The sequence below is a fragment of the Eublepharis macularius genome, chromosome 9 (assembly GCF_028583425.1).
Source record: "Eublepharis macularius isolate TG4126 chromosome 9, MPM_Emac_v1.0, whole genome shotgun sequence".
Classification (NCBI taxonomy): Eukaryota; Metazoa; Chordata; class Lepidosauria; order Squamata; family Eublepharidae; genus Eublepharis; species Eublepharis macularius.
Window position 1 is genome coordinate 106,922,425 of NC_072798.1, and position 23,462 is coordinate 106,945,886.

The 23,462-nt window shown below is 44.7% G+C and overlaps 1 protein-coding gene across 1 annotated transcript in view; it reads right to left on the minus strand.

Annotated features, from left to right (window-relative positions):
• The window catches only part of ITPR2 (inositol 1,4,5-trisphosphate receptor type 2), a 304,126-nt gene that overhangs the window by 144,267 nt on the left and 136,397 nt on the right, over nucleotides 1–23,462 (minus strand). The window contains exons 32-37 of the mRNA XM_054987843.1: nucleotides 21,084–21,209; nucleotides 19,774–19,902; nucleotides 18,443–18,563; nucleotides 15,375–15,565; nucleotides 14,217–14,359; nucleotides 10,940–11,048 (exon numbers count right to left, since the gene is read on the minus strand). Coding sequence (XP_054843818.1) covers nucleotides 10,940–11,048; nucleotides 14,217–14,359; nucleotides 15,375–15,565; nucleotides 18,443–18,563; nucleotides 19,774–19,902; nucleotides 21,084–21,209 — 819 coding nt within the window. The remainder of the gene's footprint in view (nucleotides 1–10,939; nucleotides 11,049–14,216; nucleotides 14,360–15,374; nucleotides 15,566–18,442; nucleotides 18,564–19,773; nucleotides 19,903–21,083; nucleotides 21,210–23,462) is intronic.

The window sequence follows — 23,462 nt, forward strand, 5'->3', positions numbered from 1 at the left end:
GAGGGTAAAGACTGTATAAGCCCTTCAAAAACAACTTTAATAAACCAGACCTATATCGTTACTTAATAATGACTATAAAATTTTTGCGAAGATATTGGCGGAGAGACTGAAGGGGTGGCTCTCGGAGGTTATAGAGGAGGAACAAGCAGGTTTTTTTCCAGACAGACAAATAAGAGACAATTTAAGGACAGTGATTAATGCTATTGAATATTATGATAAGCGTTGTGACAAAGAGGTTGGTTTCTTCTTTGTTGACGCTGAAAAGGCGTTTGACAATTTAAACTGGGACTTTATGTTTGCCACTATGGAAAAGCTACAATTGGGAGAAAGATTCATCAGAGCAATTAAGGAAATCTACAGAGACCAGACTGCAGCAATTGTGGTGAATGATGAAGCGACCAAGAAATTGAATATAAGTAAAGGAACAAGACAAGGTTGCCCGTTGTCTCCACTGTTGTTCATTTTAGTATTGGAGATCCTGATGATACAAATACGACAAGATGAAGAAATTCGAGGAATAAAAACAAAGGACTATTCATACAAGGTCAGAGCATTTGCGGATGATATAATGTTAATTGTAGAGGACCCATTGGAGAACATGCCAAAAGTGATAGATAAGATTAAGGAGTTTGGAGACTTGGCAGGTTTCTATATTAATAAAAAGAAGTCAAAGATACTATGCAAAAATATGACTAAGCAGAAACAACAATTGTTAATGGAAATAACGGACTGTGAAGTAACAAGTAAGGTGAAATATTTGGGAATTGAACTGACTGCAAAGAATATAGATCTATTTAAAAACAATTATGAGAAACTATGGACTCAGATAGAGAGAGACTTGATTAAATGGAACAGGTTGAATCTGTCATGGTTGGGTAGGATTGCAGCAGTTAAGATGAATGTGTTACCAAGAGTAATGTTTTTGCTACAGACAATACCAATCATCAGAGACTCTAAACAATTTGAAAAATGGCAGAGGAAAATATCAGATTTTGTATGGGCAGGCAAGAAGCCTCGAGTGAAAATGAAAGTTTTACAAGACACAAAAGAAAGAGGCGGAATGCAACTGCCCAACCTGAGACTTTACCACGATGCAATCTGCCTAGTGTGGTTGAAAGAGTGGATGACGCTAAAGAACAAGAAATTACTAGCCCTAGAGGGATATAAAAAAATATTTGGATGGCATGCATACCTATGGCATGATAAAGTAAAGGTGAACTCGATGTTCCTGCATCATTATATACGGAGAAGTTTATATACAATCTGGAAGTACAGAATTTATCTACAAGAAGGAACTCCTTGGTGGGTAGTTCCATATGAGGTGATAGATCCGAGAGCTGTTGATAATGAGCAACAATGTTTAACTTACAAAGAAATAACTAGAACTGAAGCATCCAAACTCAGAATGAAGACGCAGGAGGAACTATCACCTTATTATGACTGGTTCCAGTACAGACAGATCAGAGACTTATATAATTCGGACTCTGTAAAGGGAGGTATACGAATAGAGAACTCGGAACTAGAGCAGACCCTTCTTAAAGAGGACAAGAAAAGAATATCCAAGGTATACCAAGTACTGTTGAAATGGTATACTGAGGATGAGATAGTAAAAACACAAATGGTGAAATGGGCTATAAATTTTAATAAAGAAATAACAATGGAGGCATGGGAATACTTGTGGAAGACTACAATGAAGACAACGACATGTACTAGCATTAAAGAGAACATTTACAAAATGATCTATCGTTGGTACATGACACCAAAGAAGATTGTGCTAGGGAATTTGAATACTTCTAATAAATGCTGGAAATGTAGGAAGCATGAGGGCTCCCTCTATCATATGTGGTGGTCGTGTGAGGTAGCTAGGCAGTACTGGGGGGAAATAATAAGAGAAATGAGTGAAATTTTACAATTTCAAATTAATAAGAACCCAGAACTCCTGCTACTAAACCTGGGAATGGAGGGAATTCCAGCCCATCATAGGACGTTGATATTTTACATGACAGCAGCAGCCAGACTTTTGTACGCGCAAAAATGGAAAGTACAAGAAGTGCCAACTATTGAAGATTGGATCTACAAATTGCTGTACATGGCAGAAATGGACAAGATGACAAGAAAACTGAGAAATCTGGACTCAGGGCAGTTTAACACAGACTGGGAGAAGCTGAAACAATACTTGGAGAAGAAATGGGAGGTGGGAGGAGAACTGTGGCAGTTTAAGAACTACTGAAGTATAATAAAATGCAGAGGGGGGTGACTTTACCGGGGGGGAGAGGAGACAAACGTGAATTTCTAAGCAGTTAGATTAATAGATTGACATATATATGGATACATACAGATTAATAAACAGAATATCGATAGAAAATAACTAACCATAAGGGCTAATTATAAGGATTGATTAACTAATAATATTTTCTTTTTGGTAAGACTGGTATAATGTACCAAACTGAATATGTTTATTTGAAGATATATATGAGTCAAATTGATTGATTATGTGATGATAGTTATATAGAATTATTATTGAAGGGAAATAGAAATATTAAAGTAATTAAATATAACTAAAATAGAAAGAAGAAGTTAGAATGAGTAACATATAGAGCATAAGTCAAATTGTTTGATTTAAATGAATGTATGATTTATATGGTTCATGATTTATAGAAATATTTGAAATTGGAATTATGGAAAATGGGATAAATTGTTTATCCGATATGGAAATAATGACTCATAGTTTGGGTATAGAGTATTAAAAATAGTTAAGAATGTATTGCTTAGAATAAATGGGAGATTATATATTTGTTAGATAGAGGAATTTAAAAAGAGTAAGGGAAAAGGGACAAAGGGTTGGAAAACTGTTGGAAGTCAACAAAAAAGGGGGGGAAAGGGAGGGGGTTAGAAATGGAAAATGGGAGAATTGATTGTAATGTATAAATAATTGATCCTAACCCAATAAAAAAATTTTTTTAAAAAAAGGAAAAAAAAAACAACTTTAATAAATAATGTGAAAAAACTGTTTTTCCATCAATGCTTTTATTAAATGCTGATATGGACACTAAATGGATCTTTACTGAAGAAGACGCCAGGCCTGATGACTGTAGGGATACTAAATAGTCAAAGATGTTAGACAAGGGGCAAGTCTCTGGGCTTACTGTTCTAGTGTTTGCCCACAGAATGAATCTGTTCCACTTACAGGCAAATGATTTCCTAGAGAATAACCATTGGGAACTGAGTGGGACATTTGCCACTTCCCTTGAAAACTGCATACCTTCTACTCTAGGAACCACGCTGTTGGGTGCAGTTTGTTCAGATTGTGGTGCCATATGCGCCCATAGGTGAGCAAGTCCAGAGCTAGTGGCAGGTGAACATAATGCACTTTCGCCATCTGTCTCAGCATATGGAACCAGGGCTGCCATGACCAAAATGGGGCTGTCGGTATGCAAGAAGTCTGGTCTGCCTGAACCTTGCAGGTCACCTTGGGAATTAGTGGAATGGGAGGGAATGCATAAAATAGCCCCCCCCCGCCCATTCGATCTGAAAAGCATCTCCCAGGGAATTTCTGTCCCTCCACCCCGCCCCCCCCCCGAAGCAGAACCTGTGGGCCTTCGTGTTGTCCTGGGTTGCGAACAGATCGACTTGTTGAAAATCCCACTGAAGAAAAACTTGGTGTACATATCTGTCTGTCAAAACCCACTTGTGATGTGACTTTCCCACCTCTGCTGAGGAAGTCTGCTCTTATGTTGTTGGCTCCTGCAATATGCAAGGCCGAAAACGTAATGCCATGGGCAATGGCCCAGTCCCATAGACGAATAGCTTCTTCGCAAAGCTTCTTTGAGCCAGTTCCACTCTGCTTGTTTATATAATATACTGCGGTTGTATTGTCCGATAGGACTTGAACCTTCTTGCCTGAAAGCATATCTGAGAGCAAGTTAAGAGTACAGTGAACTGCTCGCAATTCCAAGAAATTAATATGCTTCCTTTTCTCAGACTCAGACCAAACATCATTTATTGACAAATCCTCCCAGTGGCCTCCCCATCCCTCTAAGGAGGTGTCTGTGGTAATGGTGGTTTCATGACTATATATACCAAAATCCACTCCTCTAGACAAGATATCATGATCTAACCATGATCTAACCATGATCTAACCATCATATTAAGGACCAGGAGACCTTCCTAGGAATTGAGAATTTGGTATGGGGGGACTGAACCCCTGGGTGGAACCATCTAATAAGCCACAATTGTAGGGTTCGTATTTTTAAGAGCGCCAATGGCACCAACCACAGAGGTAGAAGCCATCAATCACAATAAGACCTGTATGGACTGTGCAGACTGGAACCTATTGGATTGAAAGCGCTGGACAAGGTTGGACAAGTGGGTAAGCCTATCAGGAGGTAAGTATGCTTTTTTGGATAGGGAATCTAACACCGCCCCTATAAATGTTACAGTTCATTTAGGTACCAGCTCAGATTTCTTTCTATTGACTACCAGACCTAAGGACTCGCATGTATTTAGGATAATATTTATGTGTTCCTCCAACTCCCCTGGTGAACTAGCAGTAATTAGCCAGTCATCAAGGTTGGGGTAAACAGAACACCCTAATTGTCTTAGGTGAGCAATAACCACTGTCACGTACTTCATAAATACGTGAGGTGCCATGGCGAGGCCAAATGGGAGTGCTAGGTATTGGAAAACTTCCCCTTTGAACACAAACCTTAGGTATTTCCTGTGTTTTTGGTGTACTGAGATGTGGAAATATGCATCTTGCAGGTCCGAGACCACAAACCAAGCTTCGGCTGAAACTATGTTTATAACCCATGGAAGTGTCACCATTCTAAACTCTGAGGCTTTCAAATGGGTGTTTAAACCCCTAAGGTCTAATATAGGTCATTTTCCTCCATCCTTCTTGTCTACTAGGAAGAAACGGGAAAAGAAACCAAAGGGTGTCTCCGACTCAGGGACCTTTTGGAGGGCTCCTTTATGTAACAAAGTTTGGATCTCCTCCTGCAACTCAGATAGAATATTGTTAGGGGCCTGTGATGGCAAAGAAGTAGGAGGCAAGGAACAGAATTCCAACCTGTAACTTATTTTAATTATTGACAAAACCCAACAATCAGATGTAACGTCCTGTCATGCCTGGAAAAACCCAAACGGCCTGGTCTTCAGAAGGGGCTGAAGCCAGCAGTCCTTGCACCTCTGGTCAGAACTGGCTCTTTTGATTACGCCCTTGCTCTGTATTAGTTTGGCCTTGGGATGCCCAGACTGCTTCCGTCTTGGTTGATTCTGGACCGTATATGGTGCTCTGCAGGGATACTGAGGACCATATGGATGGAACCGATAAGAACGGAAATCACTCCTTTGGTTGTAATCTCACCTTCCCGAACGCCAAAATGTTGGACTTCCGGCTACTGCTGGTAAGACCCCATAGGATCTGGCTGTTTCTCTGTCTTTTTTCTTTTTAGACAGGTATTCATCAGCCTTCTTGGCAAAGAGGGAAGCGCCTTCAAGTGGCATATCCTCAATTTTTGCTCTAGTCTCCAGAGGTAAGGCCATCGACCTAAGCCGGGCATGCCTGCGTAGCACTACAGAAGTGCTGAGACCCCTTGCAGAAGCATCCAGAACGTGCCTGCTGGCACTGATCTGCTGCGTAGGTAGTACTAGAGTCTCATCATAAATAAGCTTAGAGAGGGATCCTTTTCCTCTGGCAAATTCTCCATGAAAGCAGCCATCTTTTGCCATAAAAAAATCGGGTATCCACTCATGATGGCCATCTTGATAGTCAGGGCCAATCCGGAGTAGAGCCTTCTGCCTCTATTGCATCGAGCTTCCTTCCCTCCTTATCTGCAGCTGTTGCCACACTGCCCTGCCTGTGCTTGGACTGGAGCTATTCAGCGATCACTGAGGATGCCAGAAGGTGCGTAAACAGGTAAGGGCATTTATCCTGTTTAACTTCATATGGGGTCTCCACCTTCCTTGCAGTTGCAGGGGTCGAGGCAGGCTTCTGGAACCAACTATCCATGATGCTACAAAGCCTTAGATCATAGGGAAAGCCACTGTGTCAGGTGTGTCAGAGTAGGTATTTTCAGGATGCTATCCCTTGGCTTCTGTTGTACCATCGAATCATCAATATTTAGTGACTTAGCCATAGGGAGCCTCTGCTCTGAGTACAGCTTAAAATCGATGTTAGGGGAGTTCTGTTCCGAGTCTCCCACAATCTGCGATCCGACTCTTCTGCCTCCAGCTCAGACCTCAATTCTGTTCTCTACTCCAAAGCGATGGTGTGCGACTGAGTGTACCAATTCGGTTCCAAATGGCAAGAAGGCTTCATCAGAACCGTCCGTTCTGAAGCTGACGATGCACATGGGAAAGGTGGGTACATGTCGCAGTCATAATGATATCCCGTTGGAGGGTAAGGCAGACACCAGGGTGGGCATCGATGAGCCTGCCCTCAGTCCCAGGGTGGGTGGCCCTGAGCCAAGCTCCATTCCAATGTCCTCCCCAGGTGAAGGGGACCATGAACTTGATCTCCAACGAGGAGTGAGCGGTTTCTCCAAGAACAGTTCTGGTGCAGGTTCCGGGGTGGATTTAGCATGGTTCCTAGACTTGCAACACGGCTTCTCTAAATGTTCAGTTTTCTCTTTGTGCTTCTTTGGTGGTAGGTCCAAAGAAGTGCCTTCCAGCACTGTCAGCACCGAGGATCCAGAGGCACCTTCCATGGCCCTACAGGGGCTGTCCTTGATAAGGGCAACACTCACAGCAGATCGGACCGATGTGGAGGTCTCTCTAGACCAGGACCATTTTCACTACCGATCCCGAGGTCAAACAGTCAAATCCAATCGGATCTCTGGTCTCTGATCTGACACTGAAGCTGATTCCTGTGCCGGCTCTGAAACGGCTCGAATCATGTGCTCTACTGGGGAAGATTCCTTCACTGTCGGGCTACCGGCGCTCAACACTGCCTTTTTCCACAGCCTTGCTTTCAGTCAGGAGGCATGATCCCCCCTCTCACTTTGGGAGTGAAGAGCTGGCAAAGCTTGCGCCTCTCCACCATGTGGCCTTCTCCCAGACACGCTAGGCATAGTGAATGTCCATCTGTTTTGGCCATCTTAGTGCTGCACTGTTTGCACTTCCTTAAAGAGCGATTTGTCCACCATTTCAAATCTTCAGGGATCGGGATAAGCAAACAACTCACTAGCAGGCATGAATGCAAAAAAACCCCAATGCAACTCACTGCTCTCACGATCCCTGTAACTCCTTCAAACAATAACACAACCCCCCCTTTATTTAATACCAAAAACTTACTAAACTACTACTACTAACTATAAACTAACTAACAACTATGTACAACTACTAAACAGAATGTGCAGATGGAGGCTGAGAGAGCTGTTGAGACATCTGTTCTTTGCGGCGGCAAGAAACAAACTGGGGGAAGACGGGGGGTGACCTCCCCAACCACGTGACTGCTTTGGTGGGAAAAACCTGCTCCAAGTGGTTGTGGGGGAGGTCGCCCCCCCCCCCAATAGTCTTTAAGCTGGGAAAAGTCCAGTTCTGAGTGATGGGCCTGCGCAGGCACAGTCCCCAATGTGGGACTGCACCAAAGACTGTAGATAAACTACATTCTTATTATTTTGTGATTTCAACATGTGCATAACTGTTTGCTAGAGACCCCTGACAATTCACACTGGTGTGCAGCTCTTCACTCTACCAAGCGATGTTGCAGTTCTCACTAGTCATCTTACCTTTCTGCCACTAATCCACAGAGCTCGGCATGCAGAACAGCCCTATGATGAGCAGAGCACATGCCCTGTGCGTGCAAAAATGCCAAACACAGCCAGCCTCATGTGCTTTTGCCCTCATGCTGCAGGAGTGTGTGGGAACAGATGGTTGGCTTATTGCTGCCCTTTCCACTCCCTATTATTCCCAACAAATAGTGAGAAGAACGAGAAGGAGACAGAAGCATCTGACTTCCAAAGCCACTGGTACAGGCAATCTGCAATGCCTGTACAGAATACTGGGGAAAATGTCAGGAGGGAGAGAATTTATTGTATATGGCCATAGTCCTTCACAAGCCAAACACTTTTCATTAAAAATGCATACAAATATAATTACATGCATATAAATATAATTACAGTAAAATGCATTTTACCTAAAATGTAAAAAATAAACATTAAAATCAAATGGTTTCTAGCAGATTAAAATGCAACAATCTGTATCAGTTGTTTACTTTTCTAGTTGCCGCATTTGCCTTATTTTCCTAGCAGCCAGGGCACAGAGCGTCATCCTACTGGAAATAAAAGGGTCTGTGTCTGAGAGTATAAAATCTAATTGATCAAAATCAGGCAGAAGATGGAGACCAGATAAGATATTGATGAGAAATTTTCCCCTTGGTTCCCAGTATAAAGGACAGTTTAAAACATAGTGTGGTTAAGTCCTCTGTTGAGGTTCCACAGATACATAGACGCTGATCGATGGGGGTTTTTTGGAATCGCCCAAGTTGCACCTCAGTTGGCATAGACTGGAAGCACGATGATGTAAATGCTATCCTGGGCTTATAAACTGTAATATCAGTCCAATAATGCACTCTGGTGTGGTCTTTTTTGATGGTTTTATACAGGAAAAATGTGTTTTAAACCCCTCAACATATTTACTAGTATCACAAATCAACATCATAAATAGTAATCTACCTCACAGCCAAAGTACCAGACTCAAAACCCTACTTCGGGTCCTGAGCTGCTCAAGAGAAAGGCAGGCACACAAATATCGTAAATAAATAAATAAATAAATAAATAAAAGCACACACCACTCAGGAAGCGATCTGGAAGGGAACTGCTTTGTCAGTCAAACTCAAGAGGAACAACGGGGGAGTTGCCAGTAATGAAACAGACGACAGAATTTCCCAGCTTAAGCTGGGGGGGGGGTGCTACTTTACACAATCTACTGCTAGGGGAATGAACGGATGCTGCTTTTAAACACATCTGCCTAGGGGTTTGCATGTGCAGCCACCTCCGAAGCATATTTGTAAGCAAACAGATACTTAAAAACAGATCCTGCATTCTATAGTTTCTCATCTTGAGAAAACTGACCAGTATATAAAAGGCTGACCTCTGAAGCGCTCTACTGCTGAAGGACACAGGGAGGTATAAAACATTACAACAGCAGCAAAGGACGATATAAGCAGAGAGGTGCACCTCTAGGAGTTCATCTTCCGTGACTGAAGTCACTTGACCTGTGCTTCGTGGCATTCACATGAAGTATTGCACTCACTGAAGAACGTGCTGCTTCCTGCCCACCACGTCCCTCTTTCCCATATAAAGAGGCCTCCCACCCCCCATTCTGAAATGATGCTCTGCAGTTTTAAAAATTGAATCGTTTGGCAGCTCGGTTCAAAACCACAGCTGATGCTTCAAGTGGGGACCACACCGGGGGACGTATTCCTGCATCAGGCTTGACCCTGGAGGTGTTCTTCCCGGAGGCTGAGAGCAGAACCACAAGTGACAAAAGGCACAGATTGGACACTAGTCAGCTTCCCTCAAGTTTTGATGGGAAATGTAGGCATCCTGGTCTTGCAGCTTGGCTCTCCGACTGCTGTCCAACGGACTTTTCAACGGTCACTTGTCCAACATTCCGCCAAGCTGCCTACATTTCCCGCCAAAACTTGAGGGAAGCAGACAAGTGTCCAATCTGTGCCTTTTGTCACTTGTGGTTCTGCTCTGAGGCTGTCGATACCAGTTGCCTCAATGAACGGGAGTTTTTTCTCAATGTATTTGGGTGTGTGTGTATTTTTTCCCTATGCATCCCTGAGAATGCTCACGAGAAATCCTGTGATCACTTTTCACAACAGTGAAACTTAAGGCTACAAACTGCCAGAGAAACTACAATTTCCCTGTGCACCGAATACCACACTTTGAAGCCAACGTGATGTGCACAGAGCACGCCCCTGGTCCCAAGGGCATCACAGGATGCTTCATAGGTCGTTTCCTTGGTTACACAACAGGCCAACTTGCAGTGAAGTACCATTCTGGAGATCAGGGAAGGCTGCCCCAAAGGCCACCTAAGGAACTCCTCTGAACCACTTTCAGATGCAGTGAGAAACTGTGATTCACACAAACTGGCACCTTAGACAAAGTCTCATGAAATGATACAAAAGGGCACAACTTTTGCAATGTTAATTAAGCTTAATTAAGTGGAGAGCTTGGTGGGTAAAGAAAGAACAGCCTGGCTGAGAAATCACTCTCATTATGAAAGCCATTCACAAGCACAATCTCCCTTTTCATCACTGCAACCACTGGGGTCATCTAAGGTGCTCAGGCTCAAGAGTGCCCACGGTGTACATGCTGGCAAGCAGGGCTGGCGAGGACCTTTGCCTTTGGAACTGACACCCTCTAGTGGTTTCCCCACATCAGAGCTTCTGCTGGCACTAACAACAGGAGTCCCAGTGGCTCCAGGTCCCCCGCCTGTCCAAATCTTACTTCTTGTATGCGCCAGTTCCAGGACTGAGAAAAAGCACACTCAGGATAATGCAAGCAGAAAATATTGAACAACTGAAAAAGAGGCCTAGAATGACACTGAAAGCCAGAGCCTTGGCATTTGCTAAGGAACTAATCTTCCTGAATAATTACCGAGAGTGAGGGTTTCAATGAAAAACACCCGTTTTCAGGCTTGTTAAGATCAAATTGGATTCCAGCTCCTGAGCTAAGATGAATGCCAGATAGGCATGTCTTTACCTGCTCAGGATGCTGACCGTACAGTGAAGATCATCGCGACTGGCTGTTTTTTCCTTTTGCTTCTGAAGATGAGCCAGAGATTGTCTCTGGCACAAAAGCTGTTCTACAATGGAAACCCGAGGACTTGCCATTCCTCACACAACAGATTTGCATAGATTTTGCAGAAATGCCCAGGCAAATATTGTATATATTTGTGCTCTTTGAAACTAAGATATCCCATGTACCTCTTCCACAAAGCTGTCCTTCTTGTCGAGCATTTCCCGTAACGTCTGGAGAATTTTGATACAGAGTTTTTCTTCCTTCTCCATTAGCCTCTTTGTGTGATTTATCAACCTTAAAAATGAAACAAAAAACATCATACTAAATGAACCCTTATGGTATCTAACTCTTATAACCTCTTAATCATCTTTCATTCCATCGACAAAACCTAATGCTCAGGCTACTCTACCAGTTACATAGAAACTATTCATATACTAGCAACAATGCCCGTTGTGTGAAAAAATACAACAGGCACTAGAAAAGTGATTTGGTGGCCCCCCCTCCCGGTGGTTACTGGGCGCTTTGTAGCAGTCTTGAGGCCAGAGTCATCGGAAATGCACTTGCGCAAGGATAAACAGTGAGTCATCGCCAATACGGCTTGCCTTTTATACAGCAGGATTAATTTCAAATAACCTACTACGTTCTTGCTATGGTACAATTTTTCTATTCCTTTAATCTGTTTCTTAATCCTTTAAAATTTAAGATATTTAGATACTGAGATATAATTTGAAACTGTTTTCATTAACTACTTTTTAATATCTCCACGTCATGTGCAATTTTCAGCTGATAAAGAAAATATGTTTAGCTTGCCGTTTCAGGCAAATATACAATAGGTAGCAGGCATTGCTATCTTAATCAGAGTTACACCTAGGTCCACTGAAGTCAATGGACTTAGAAGGGTGTACCTCTGGTTAGTATGGCACTGTAATTCCTATACACTTAAGTCCAGACAGTTGGCATAAAACAGAGCTAGTTTTAGCTCAATGGTTTCTAAAGAAGTAGATTTTACCATTCATCTATGATCTTGGATATACTTTCTACCACAGCCACAAACAGTTCAGCACCACGCGATCACTAGACAGTTTCATGAAAAAAAATCAACAGGTCCAAGTTTCAGGTTGAAGATGAAAGCTATAACCATCGTAACATCTCTAGAAAACTAGTGGAGAGAGGGATCTAACCTCTTGGCCATTGAGTAATTTTTTTTTCCTTTTGGCTATTTGGTTTCTCTCTTAAGGCTATATAAGCTCTAGTCAATGGCATAGCTTTATGAAGTGTGCCTCATATATCTTTTAGCTAAAAAGGCAATATTTAAGGGAACATGACTACCTACAATCTTTGTCTACTGATGGTCAACAAGCTGAGAAAAATGCCCTAACTCAGAACTTCCAGGGTGGGACGTATGGGAAGAGCCGGGAAGATGCCTAGTCTTAAATCGGCCAGGCAGCTGCATCCAGGCAAGCAAGAAACTGTGAGATCATTATAAGATTCTCTATCAGGTAAGTGTTAAAGGACTGCTTCAGCAGCTTCTATGTAGTACGTAAAACAAAGATGAGGAAACATAGCCATATCAAGTTACTGAATTAAAAATAAGGACAAATTAAAAGTATAATTCAGCAAAGTGTATAAAATAACAAAAACAAAACAATAAAATGGAAGGACCCACCAAAAAACATGGAAGGACTGCAAGAGGTGAGAAGAGGTGAGATTTTCCTGTTCTGAAAAATCCCTTACACTTGAGAACATTCTCAAACTAAGTATCTGCTAACAGCAGGACAGAGCTTTGGGCAAAAGCTGTAGAAGCAGGAAGATGGCCTGACTTGTTGGGTTCCTCTAAGTTTGTTCTGCTGAATATGTGCGGAGTTCTTCAAGGGCAGAGAGGATGTGGGAAAGCCGAGAGGCTAAGACTGAAAGCTTTGGGCAGGCACCCAGACTGCACATAAAAAGCTTAGCAACTGAAAGCCATTCAAAGCTGCACAATGTGCCATAAAAATCAGGGCATCTGTTTACTTTTTCTCAGTCTCCAGAACAACCTGCCTTAAGAGAACATGTCAGCTACGACTTGAGGGCACTCCCCGCCACCATCACGTCTCAGTTTTACAAATCTTTCTGGTTTTGCAAGATTGTTCCAAGGTCATGCTGCATGGCTGGATGCACACTTACTCCAAAGTAAACTGCCTTGTTTGCAACAGGGCTTACACCCAAGTCAGCTCTCAACACCTCACACGCGCGCAGAACTGCAGCCTCAATCCAGAACTCAGTGCAGCTTCTGCTTGCACATTTCAAACACACACAGGCAGTTGAACCCAAAGACCAAAGGAGTACCCCCCCCCGCGCCCACCTCTGTCTGTCAGCTTGTCTTTAGGTATATAAACCTCCTTGAAGCTGCATCAATTAGAAACTGGACTTCCATACAGCTATGAAATATCTTCCATCAACACGACATGCTTAACAAGAGGCCGACAGCCAATATTATGCGCATGTAACAGCTGCACAATATCACAGGCTGGGGCGGGGAGATGGAGGCAGCAAAGTCTAGGAATGGGCTGGCCCCCAACACCTCACCCATCCCAGTGTGTCTAAACTTCAGCCTGTATATTTTGTCCCACTGAGCTCACTGGGTGCCATTAACAGCTGAACCCAAGGGCATTTCTTTCTCCCCATTAATATTTTTACTGCTTTTCCACGTAAGATAGCAAATATAACAACAAACTCCCTGCCACCCTACCACCCGCCCTCCCCTCCCTTTCCCAAGATAGGGGGGCATGTCTTGCCTAGTGAAACCTACAATTTCTGCTAAGGCATTCCAGGAGCTTGGGATGCACAAGTCCTGCTCATATGTTGATCTCATCTACAGATTTCCGCAGGATAAAAATATTTTTATATAAATGTACAGAAACAAGAGAGAAACCTGGGTTTTGAAGGCCCTTTCTGACATTATCTTAAACAGCACGGATGCCACAGAAGAATGGCTTGGCAGGAAGCACAAGGGGTCCACATCGTGGCTCCTTCTCATAACAGCACTGACACTCCCAGAAAAAGGAGGACACTGTCGTGGGGATGTCAGGGGCCAGCCTCAAAAACTAACAGGAAGAGGAAGCGGGGCACCTCACGCCCACCACAGAATGAGGCGGGTGGGACGTCACCAGGAGCCCCCTTTGATGTGCAGGAGTCCCCCAGGAGTCTGAGTCAACCAGCTCACTCTGGGAAAGGGAAGGAAGGCCCAGCATGCACCCCTCAGATCTCTACACTGCTCAGCACCCTGGAAAAGTGTCCATCCACACCGCAGAAGAGAACTTCCTAAAGGGTCTCTCTTAATCCATCCCGCATATATATATGCCTTAGTTCTTCCCATAGTGCAAGAAGATTTTCAAAATGGATAGTGGCGCACAATGAGATAGAACTGCAGAAGCAGCCGCCCCTGCAGAAAGAAATAAAACAAACATGCTTCAAGGCACTTACTTGGACATGAAAGCCCCACATCTGATTCGAGCATCACTCCCCTCAGGAAAAAGCAGCTCGGGGCTATGCAAGACATCCACCAACACTGAAAACTCCGCCTGCATCATGGGATTGAACTGCTGTTCCAAAGAAGCGACAACATCCTAAAGAAGAAAGCCAACAAGACGAGACATCCGAATGTGAACTTGGGTGGGCGTTCTGAAGAAAAGTCTAATTGTCTAGCAGATCAATGCTCAGTTTTTATCATTTCGTCACCTTAAATGCTCGGCTGAGCTGACAAGATTAAAATGTATTTGTGCAATGCATTTATAATAGTTTTAGATGTCTTTTGAATGCACTCAAAGGAGTGCATAGGAAACAATATCAATAAATATCACAAAAGTATGCAACCTAAAATCACAGATCCCGCCCCCCTCAAAAGATATCCCCATAGAATAACCCAGAAGAAAATAGCTCAAGTGCCCATGGGAAAAGGACAGTTCTGCATCCTTTCTGGATAGGGAGAAGAGACGATGCTTCCCCTGCCGAACATGGAGAGCCACATTCACAATTCACATTGACCAAAAGAACCAGGTTACTGCTGTGTGCCTTGGACACCACCCAAAACATGCACAAATAATATACAATATAACCCCAAACAGGCACAAACAATAACAGAACCCTTTGAATCCCTAGAGCACCTCTGAGCACCTAGGGCTGTCTCTCCCCTCTGGGGAGTTTTGGTTTATGGGTCAGCATTCAACAGTAATACGCCCTCCTCCACCACCACCTTATTCAGCTGCACATGTTATTCCAGCTTCAAACACAGAACCCACACATCTCTGCAACCTTGATATAAGCACCACGAGCAAACTGGCAGCATTTGAAAAATTTAAGTTTTATCTTGAGCATAGGATAATGATGATTATTTTTCAATGTCTTAAGAAACTGCCCACTTTCCTGGAACGTGGGGTGAGTGCCACGGGGAATGGTGATCAAAAGAGCCACATGTGTATCAAGTATCACTGTCTCAGACCATAAAAGACAACTGGGAGGAGCTACGGGGTCGAACAATGTTAAGAATGGGCATTTGGTTCCTGAGCATTTTGTGCCCTCAAATACCTTGTGCGTATTTAAATACAAACGATTAGTTCACGTATTTGCCATTTTCCACAATACCTGTAGCTTCTCAATTATATTCCTATAATCCCAGGCAGGTCCTCCGAGGGCCTCTTTAAAACGAGGGCCACTGCGAGCAGACATTCGCCAGCCCATGGCTGCTCTCTGAATCATATTGGTATGGCTCTTCATGAACAATGTATTGACTTGGCTGTCCAAATCCACTGGAATTGCAATGCCACGGTTCTTGGCTTGGGAAGAACACAGGTGGAATAAGAAAATATTAGGGCATTTATAAATGGAGACTGGTTAATAAAAGAATAAAGGCACAAATGAAATGAAACAGGGACTGCTCCTGAAAATGGCAGCTGTAAGCTAATTTCTTCCTAGAAGCGGATTGTGATGCACAGCCTGGGCACTCTAGGCCTTGGCACCTTTGTGGTAAAAGAACTACATCGTTTGCATTGGAAGTTAAAGTGGAAAACCAGATCTATTTTGCAACGAACATTCCAGTGAAGAATGGAATAGTCTGCAATGCTAGGATTTTTTCAAGTCTCGATGGTTCTCTCCTCTCTCCCTGAAACATTTAGGCAAATCTGTACATGTTGTGATGTTGTGACATTGTACATGTTCCCATTTCTGTCTGATATCACTGGCTGCTGGATAAGACAGACCGGGATGGCCATTTCCAGAAGCAGACCCATGCTGAGAATCACATCTCATTCCATCCTCAATTGAGGAGAAAGAATACTAAATTAGGGATCCGTGATCCACGTCCAGGATTTGGGGGGGGGGGGGGGAATGCCAGATTTTTGCTCATTTGGCAAAATCCAGCTTTCCCGGATCGCAGTAGAGAATCCCAGATCTGATCCAGGTACCCAGATTTAGACCCCTAAATAAATCTGGGTAAATTTAGGAATCATGGTTGGCTGTTTCTCTTGCAGTTTTCTTGCAGAGAGACAGTGTATCCTGCTTTCTTTCTTTTTTTGCAAGATGGAAGGGGGAGGAGGGAGGGAGGCAGATGCAAAAGGGAGGGGGAATGAGGCAGGGAGGGGCACCAAGTAGCCAATATTTGCAGGAGCTCTCCTTTTCTGGCCAATGGGATTCTCTGAGAAGGAGAGCGCCTTTTCCAACTGCCCTGCAAGGAGTTTAACAAGCAGCTTGCCTCAGAGCAGGCTCCATTGTGTGTGGTCTGGCCTTGGAGACGGTTACTACTATTGCCGTCTCTCTGTGGATTGGAGTGGATTTGCTGCCTGGCCTGACTACTTCTGCTGCACTGCTGCCTGGAGGAAGAAAAGGGAGACCTGGCCTGTGCCAGGAGAAACTTCTGCCTAGTTTGAGATCATAGACTCACTGGGGGGGGGGGTGGTTCTGACTTTGGGGGGAGGGGAGTTGGCCTGCTGTCTAGGAGGGATCAGCGGAGGGGAAGGAACAATTTTGGTCTTCTTAAGATTTTCTTTTTAAAAATGGCTTGCTTTTGTGGAGTGTATGCTTGTTATACAGTTGTGGTTAATTTTTGGTGATTGTTCTTCGGGGGGGGGGGTCTGTTTTCATGTTACTGTTATTATACAGTTGTTAACTTGCCACTAGGGGAGTTTTTGGTGTTAGTGTGTGTTATATACAGTTGATACTCATTTTTTCAGATTGTGCTGGGGAGGGGGGGGGGGCTGTCAGTTTTTTCTTGCTTGGTTCTGTCCTGTGGCTTTCCTCCCCTGGCTACGGGTTCTGCCTGGCTGTTGTGAATGACACTGGTTCTGTCTGGTTAGCTTGCAACAAAGTCCCTTGCTTCAGTTTGGTAATGGAAGGAGAAGAAGGAAAAAACCCTCTCTCATTCAAAATGACAAAGAAAGAAATCTGTTATTTCCTCTCCTCCTTGCAGCAGAAAGACTGAGTTCTTTTGCTGATGGCTCAGAAAGTACGGGGGAAGTTTGCCACTAATTATAATAATTAAGGACAAGGTTTTCAAAAGAGAAGAGCTCTCTCTCTCTCTAGTCAGGCACCAAACAAGACATGCCAATAAAAGCACCTGGATGGTAGGTGCTCCTGAATAAAGGGCCATTAAGGAGATGCCTTCTGCTAGGAAATCTAGCGGGTTATAATCGGAATTACCCCCACAGGAAGGAACAAAGATACGGAAGCTTTGAAGCGGGCGGTCTGTGAGCACAACAGCTCCTCACTGGAGCAGAAAGAAAACACAGGTAAAAGCCACTCCAGTATCTGATCGTGTCCCCAATAACCAATCCACAGATCAGGGATTCATTTAAAGGGGCACACCAAAAAAGATCTACAAGCACACCTAGAAATGTGCCTCAGTGCGCGTTTGCAAACCCATGCCTCATACTGGATCATTATTCCCAGGGAGGGAGGAGCTCCCCGGAAGTTTGTTGCTGCATAATATATAGCTCTTTTTGTTTATAGTTAAACGTTTGTATACTACCTTTCTACCCAACTTGGGGTCCCCAGGGTGGCAAACAATGAAAATATTAAAACAGAGGAATATGTATGAAATATTGTAAACAAATAAAACATAAACACAAAAGCACAGAGACACACAAACAGGAAAGAGGCCCAGTGGTGGAGATAAAAGTTTCTGTAGTCCAGAAATGCCTTCAAGCGATACAGCCTGTCCACGAGACCTCATTCCTTTGTTTTCTATCCTGTTCCCTGCCACTGATACTGTTAACAGCATAAATCTAAGATTATGGTCCCAAAAATAAGTGCTTGGAGAGGGAAATGTGGACCAGAGGACCCGGGTAGTCTCACACATCGTAACACTTCACTAGCATAACAAGAAGGCCCAAACACAAATCACATTCACGCCAGCCATGTGTAGTGGGGACACGTGCTCGCCATGTCACGCCCAGTAAGTGCAACTGCTGCCCTGCATGCATCTCCCAAGAACACACCGCCCCTGGGCATGTCTCCTGGTCGGAATGCTGCTTCCAATTCAGCCTGCATTCTATCTCAGCAAAGACTGTACAGATGTTTCCTGATACATTTGCTCCCTGGATTTCCCTGGAGACTATAGTAAGAAATAATAAATAAAATAACCAGTATTCCACTGTAAACCGAGGCATTCCTCAATTTGAAATACTGGCAGTCAGAACTGAAATTGAATATTCACCTACCAACTTCAGCCAGCGTTTTGATACAAGACTCCACAGAAGATTTCTGCACAGGGTTTGGCCAGGTACAGTTATAAATTCTAAATGCTGACTGCAGCAACTGGATAAACACAGGCTGATGAGTCTGAAAACAAAACAGAAAAAAAGTTTTAACAGGTAATCTAAAACATTACAAAGATAAGTAACACTTGTCCTGTGTTCTGACACAACACAAGAACACATGAATTATCATTAATTTATTCCACATTCTCACTACACTACCGAACTATGCCCTTTGGTAAACCCAGATTCTGCCAGAAAGATCTCTTTCTTTTCTCCCTCACCCACTCTTCACCAGAAGGGTAGGACGTACTGGTTAACCGTGATGCTAGGCACACATTCTAGAAGGTCTACCTGTCTGACCTCCCCTCCCTCCCCAGCCGAGAAGCCTGCAAGAATTTAATGGACATTGTGCATTTAGTTAGGATACACAAAATGCGACTGCTCCGAATTTTTCTACAGGGCCAAATCAACAAGAATCAAACCCCTTCCAAGGATTTGGCTCATGAGGGCTAAGCAACCCTGAACTACCCCACCTGAGAATTTGGCCTCCTTCCTACTGGGCATTTTCACCAAAGTCAGGTACTGGCCTTCCAATTCTCCGGCTACTTTGAAAAATTCTTCCTCAAATTCTTCAGCAATTCCTCTCCGGATTCCCATCATCATGTTTACTTCAGAAGAGACTTCAGGGGGACAGCCCCACAGATGGATCCCTCAAAGTACCGGCATGGGACATCTTTGTGCAAGTTCCAGGAAACTCACATGCACAATGTCACATTAAATTCTTGCAGGCTTCTCGACTGGGGAGGGAGGAGAGGTCAGACACGTAGACCTTCTGGAATGTGTGCCTAGCATCACCGTTAACCAGTACGTCCTACCTTCTGGTGAAGAGTGGGTGAGGGAGAAAAGAAAGAGATCCAGAACCTACCACCTGCTTTTACACTTGGCTGATCTATGGGAGAGGGGAACTAACTGATCTGACACCCAGGAATCCATATCAGGCCCGGCGTAGCAACTGTCTCAGACGCCAACACCAGTCTAACAGAGCCAACATTCTTTCAAGGAATTAGAAAATGTGGTCCGAATGGACATTATATTCACAGCCGAGTAGGGGAAAATCTCAAGAGATCTTCTAATATTAACTCATTAAGACACTTTCCACTCTGACCTCCCCCCTTTTGACAGTAAAAGAAGTACAAGAGACATGACTGGGAATCCAGGCCTTCCTAAGATGTGTGTCGGAGGGTCTCCAGTATGCATTCAGCATCTTGGTCTGAAGAGACACTGGTCCTGACCTGGAGGCTTGTGCTGTTGTCTGAAAACGGAGAACTGAAGAAGCCGCTCACAATGTTCATGACAGGCTCAGTGACGTATTTCTCCAGAGAGGTGTCCGCGTGCTTTCTGTCTGTGGTTGTGTTACAAACCTAGAGTGGGCAGAGGCATTGCATCAGGAAGGTCTAGAAATTGTAGGGACTATTCAGTTATCACCAGGGCTTTTTTTCAGGGGGAACGCGGGGGAACGGAGTTCCAGAACCTCTTGAAAATGGTCACATGGCTGGTGGCCCCGCCCCCTGATCTCCAGACAGAGGGGAGTTTAGATTGACCTCCGCGCCACTCGGCAGCATGGAGGGCAATCTAAACTCCCCTCTGTCTGGAGATCAGGGGGCGGGGCCACCGGCCATGTGAACATTTTCTCCGAGGGCAACCCACTGAGTTCCACCCCCCCCCTTTTCCCAGAAAAAAGCCCTGGTTATCACATTGGTAAGTAACATCCACAGTTCATTGAACGCAGGAGCACAATTCAAACTATTCATGTTTGTGATTCCTTTCAGAACAGATTTGTTTGGCCAGATTGCAATGAATGGATAGAAATCAGATGGGAATTTATACCATGGTGTGGGGCACCCCCATGCACAGAAGTAGACCTCATGTGAGCATCTACATAAAATTTAGGTACTGCTCTATCATGCACAAAACACTATCATCAGGGCTCATTTCGAGGGGGAACACACATTTTCCACTGCAAAGAAATCTTGCAGTGCCTTGGTCTTAGTATTGACGGACCTGGCGTTACACAACATCAGTGCCGTTGGGAGGAAATCCATCCTCCTAGCCCCACAACCAGCGTGCCTTCATTGCCAAGGAGACATCCTTAAAATGCCTCCTTGGCACTGGAGACATTTTAAGGATCCATCTGCTGAGTGCATTTCATGAGCAGTGATCTGATAAGCAGCCAATATAAACTGTCGTTTTTGCTGTTTTTATCATTCTGTATTCTTTGAAGAGTTCAGTTTTTTGTTGCCTGCCTTTCTTCTCTGGGAGAAAGGAAAAACAAAGTTCTGCTCATTATTCTTGCTGCTTTCTTGGAGTCTTCAGAGCCAGGCAAAACTGAGGCGTTTACGTCGCAGGGGTCACGGCTCAAGATGAAATGCCACCCTCAATCTGCACGAACAAACTCAATTGCCTGGACAACGCAACCAAGCAGAGGAGTCTGGTGCAGCCAGAACAGGAGGCAGCACTTCGGAGCACATACATCTAACTGATGCATTTAATTAGCAAAAAACAACATGGCGGTTGCCACAATTAACAGAAAGCACAAGCCCACCCTTGCCATATCCACAAGGAAGTTTTCAAATAATTTCCAGATGTGGTTACTAGTGTAGATTTCCTTCATTTCCACCTCCGTGTCCACATAGCAATGGTTGACGAAGTTCACATACGCGATCTTAACCTGAAAAATCAAATGTAAAAAACAAAATAAAGCAAAACAGGTAAATAAGAGACATTACAGGGATGCTTGTCTTGCTGTCCCTAAAGGATTTCCAAGAACGACAGCCTTCAATTATAAGACTAATAAAACATCATGACTTTTAAGCGCGGACAGGGCCGGGCGGTGGAACAATCGGGCCGCAACGATGTGAGTTTAAGAGGCCCCCCCCCCAGGAGTGTGAAAAAGCCTGCAGGTCCTCTCTCTGTCGGCCGTTCGAGCCTTTGGCGGCACAGTCGGACGGAGCCCGGGTGGACAGCAGGTGCTGACGGCCAACAATCTCACTTTTTTAACTTGAAGGCCCCTCCTATTATGAGGCCTCAGGCTGTAGCTCGCCTAGCTGATCCCTAGATCCGGTCCTGAGAACTGGTCTTTTGCTTTTCTGTTGTTGTCATTTATACATGGCCATAAATGTACATTATAACCTATAAAGCCCTATACAGACTGGGACCGGCGTATCTGCGGGACCGCCTCTCCCCATATGAACCCCACAGGACTCTTCGCTCTAGCAATAAGCATCTATTAAAGATTCCCGGCTAGGGATGTGCGTTTCGGCATTCAGAATGCCGAAAGAATGCCGAAACAAAAGTGTTTCGGCTTCTTTCGGGGAATGCCGAAACGTTTCGGGGAATGCCGAAACGTTTCGGGTAGCCGAAAGAAAAAAGCCGAAACGTTTCGGGATTCTTTCGGCTTTCTTTCGGCTTTTCTATGGGAAAATGCCTCCGTCTTCCAGGACGTCTGGAGGAGGCATTTTCCCACCGAATAAGCCCAAAATTGGTGGGGACCTTCCTCTAACCCTTCTCTAACAACCACCCAAGTTTCAGACAGATTGGACTTTGGGGGGCCATGTTATGGCCCCCCAAAGCAGGTCCCCCCATCCTCCCATAAGAAAGCGAAGGAGCAGCATATTGTTAGCATGCTGCTGCTGATCTTTCTTCATTATTTCCTATGGGGAAAAAATGAAGAGGCAGGCTTCCTTTGCCAGGGGTGGCATTTTGCATGCAAAATGCCCCCCAGCCCTCAGGGGCCCTTCTCCCACCCCTCCTCCCACCCCCCACCAAGGCTCAGCCTGCTCCCACTTGGGGGGGCCATTTCATGGCCTCCCCAAGTAGGTGCTCTAATCTCTACCACTGACAGCTGGGGGAGGCTTGTGTTGCCAGGGGTGGCATTTTGCATGCAAAATGCCCCCCAACCCTCTGGGGCCCTTCTCCCACCCCTCCTCCCACCCCCCACCAAGGCTCAGCCTGCTCCCACTTGGGGGGGGCATTTCATGGCCTCCCCAAGTAGGTGCTCTGCTCTCATCTCTACCACTGACAGCTGGGGGAGGCTTGTGTTGCCAGGGGTGGCATTTTGCATGCAAAATGCCCCCCAGCCCTCTGGGGCCCTTCTCCCACCCTTCCTCCCACCCCCCACCAAGCCTCAGACTGCTCCCACTTGGGGGGGCCATTTCATGGCCTCCCCAAGTAGGTCCTCTCAGCCCCTAAAGTCCACCCCTTACAGCCCCACACAAACCCAATTCCCCCCCAGCTGCCACACACAGACCCAAATCCCCACATTAGCCCCTCACAGACCCAAATCCACCCCCACCTGCCCCACACCCATAACCCCAGGAACAGGCTGGCAAAGGCCAGCCCTCTCCCTTTGTTCCCTATGCTGGGAACTTCTAAACTCTCTTTCCCTAGGCAATTCTGCACAGCCCAGGGGTGCCACAATGGTGGGCACACTTCTGAGTGCCAGCTGGTCCCTGTGAAAGAGCACCTGAACCACAGACACCCTCCCTCAAATTCCCCCACCACCTACAGAGATGGCTGGCCAGCCAGCCCCATTGTTCCCTATGATGGGAACCAACTGCACAACAAAGAATAAAACAAGAACAACACAAAATAAAGTTTTAAAAAAATTATATTCTCCCTTCCAAAGTACAAGTAGGCAAAGCATTATGACACATTACACCAGCAGTCCCCCACACAGAAAAATTAAAACAAAACTCACTTAACATCAGAGAATCACAAAGCATGATTCCTGTCAAAAACACTTTATTTCTTGAACAGCTTTAGGTTACACAGCAGGGGGGAACACCAAAGGGCATGGCAGCACTATCTTACACAAAAATAACACAACTCACTTCACATCAGAGAATCACAAAGCACAATTCCTGTTAAAAACACTTTATTTCTTGAACAGCTTTAGGTTACACAGCAGGGGGGAACACCAAAG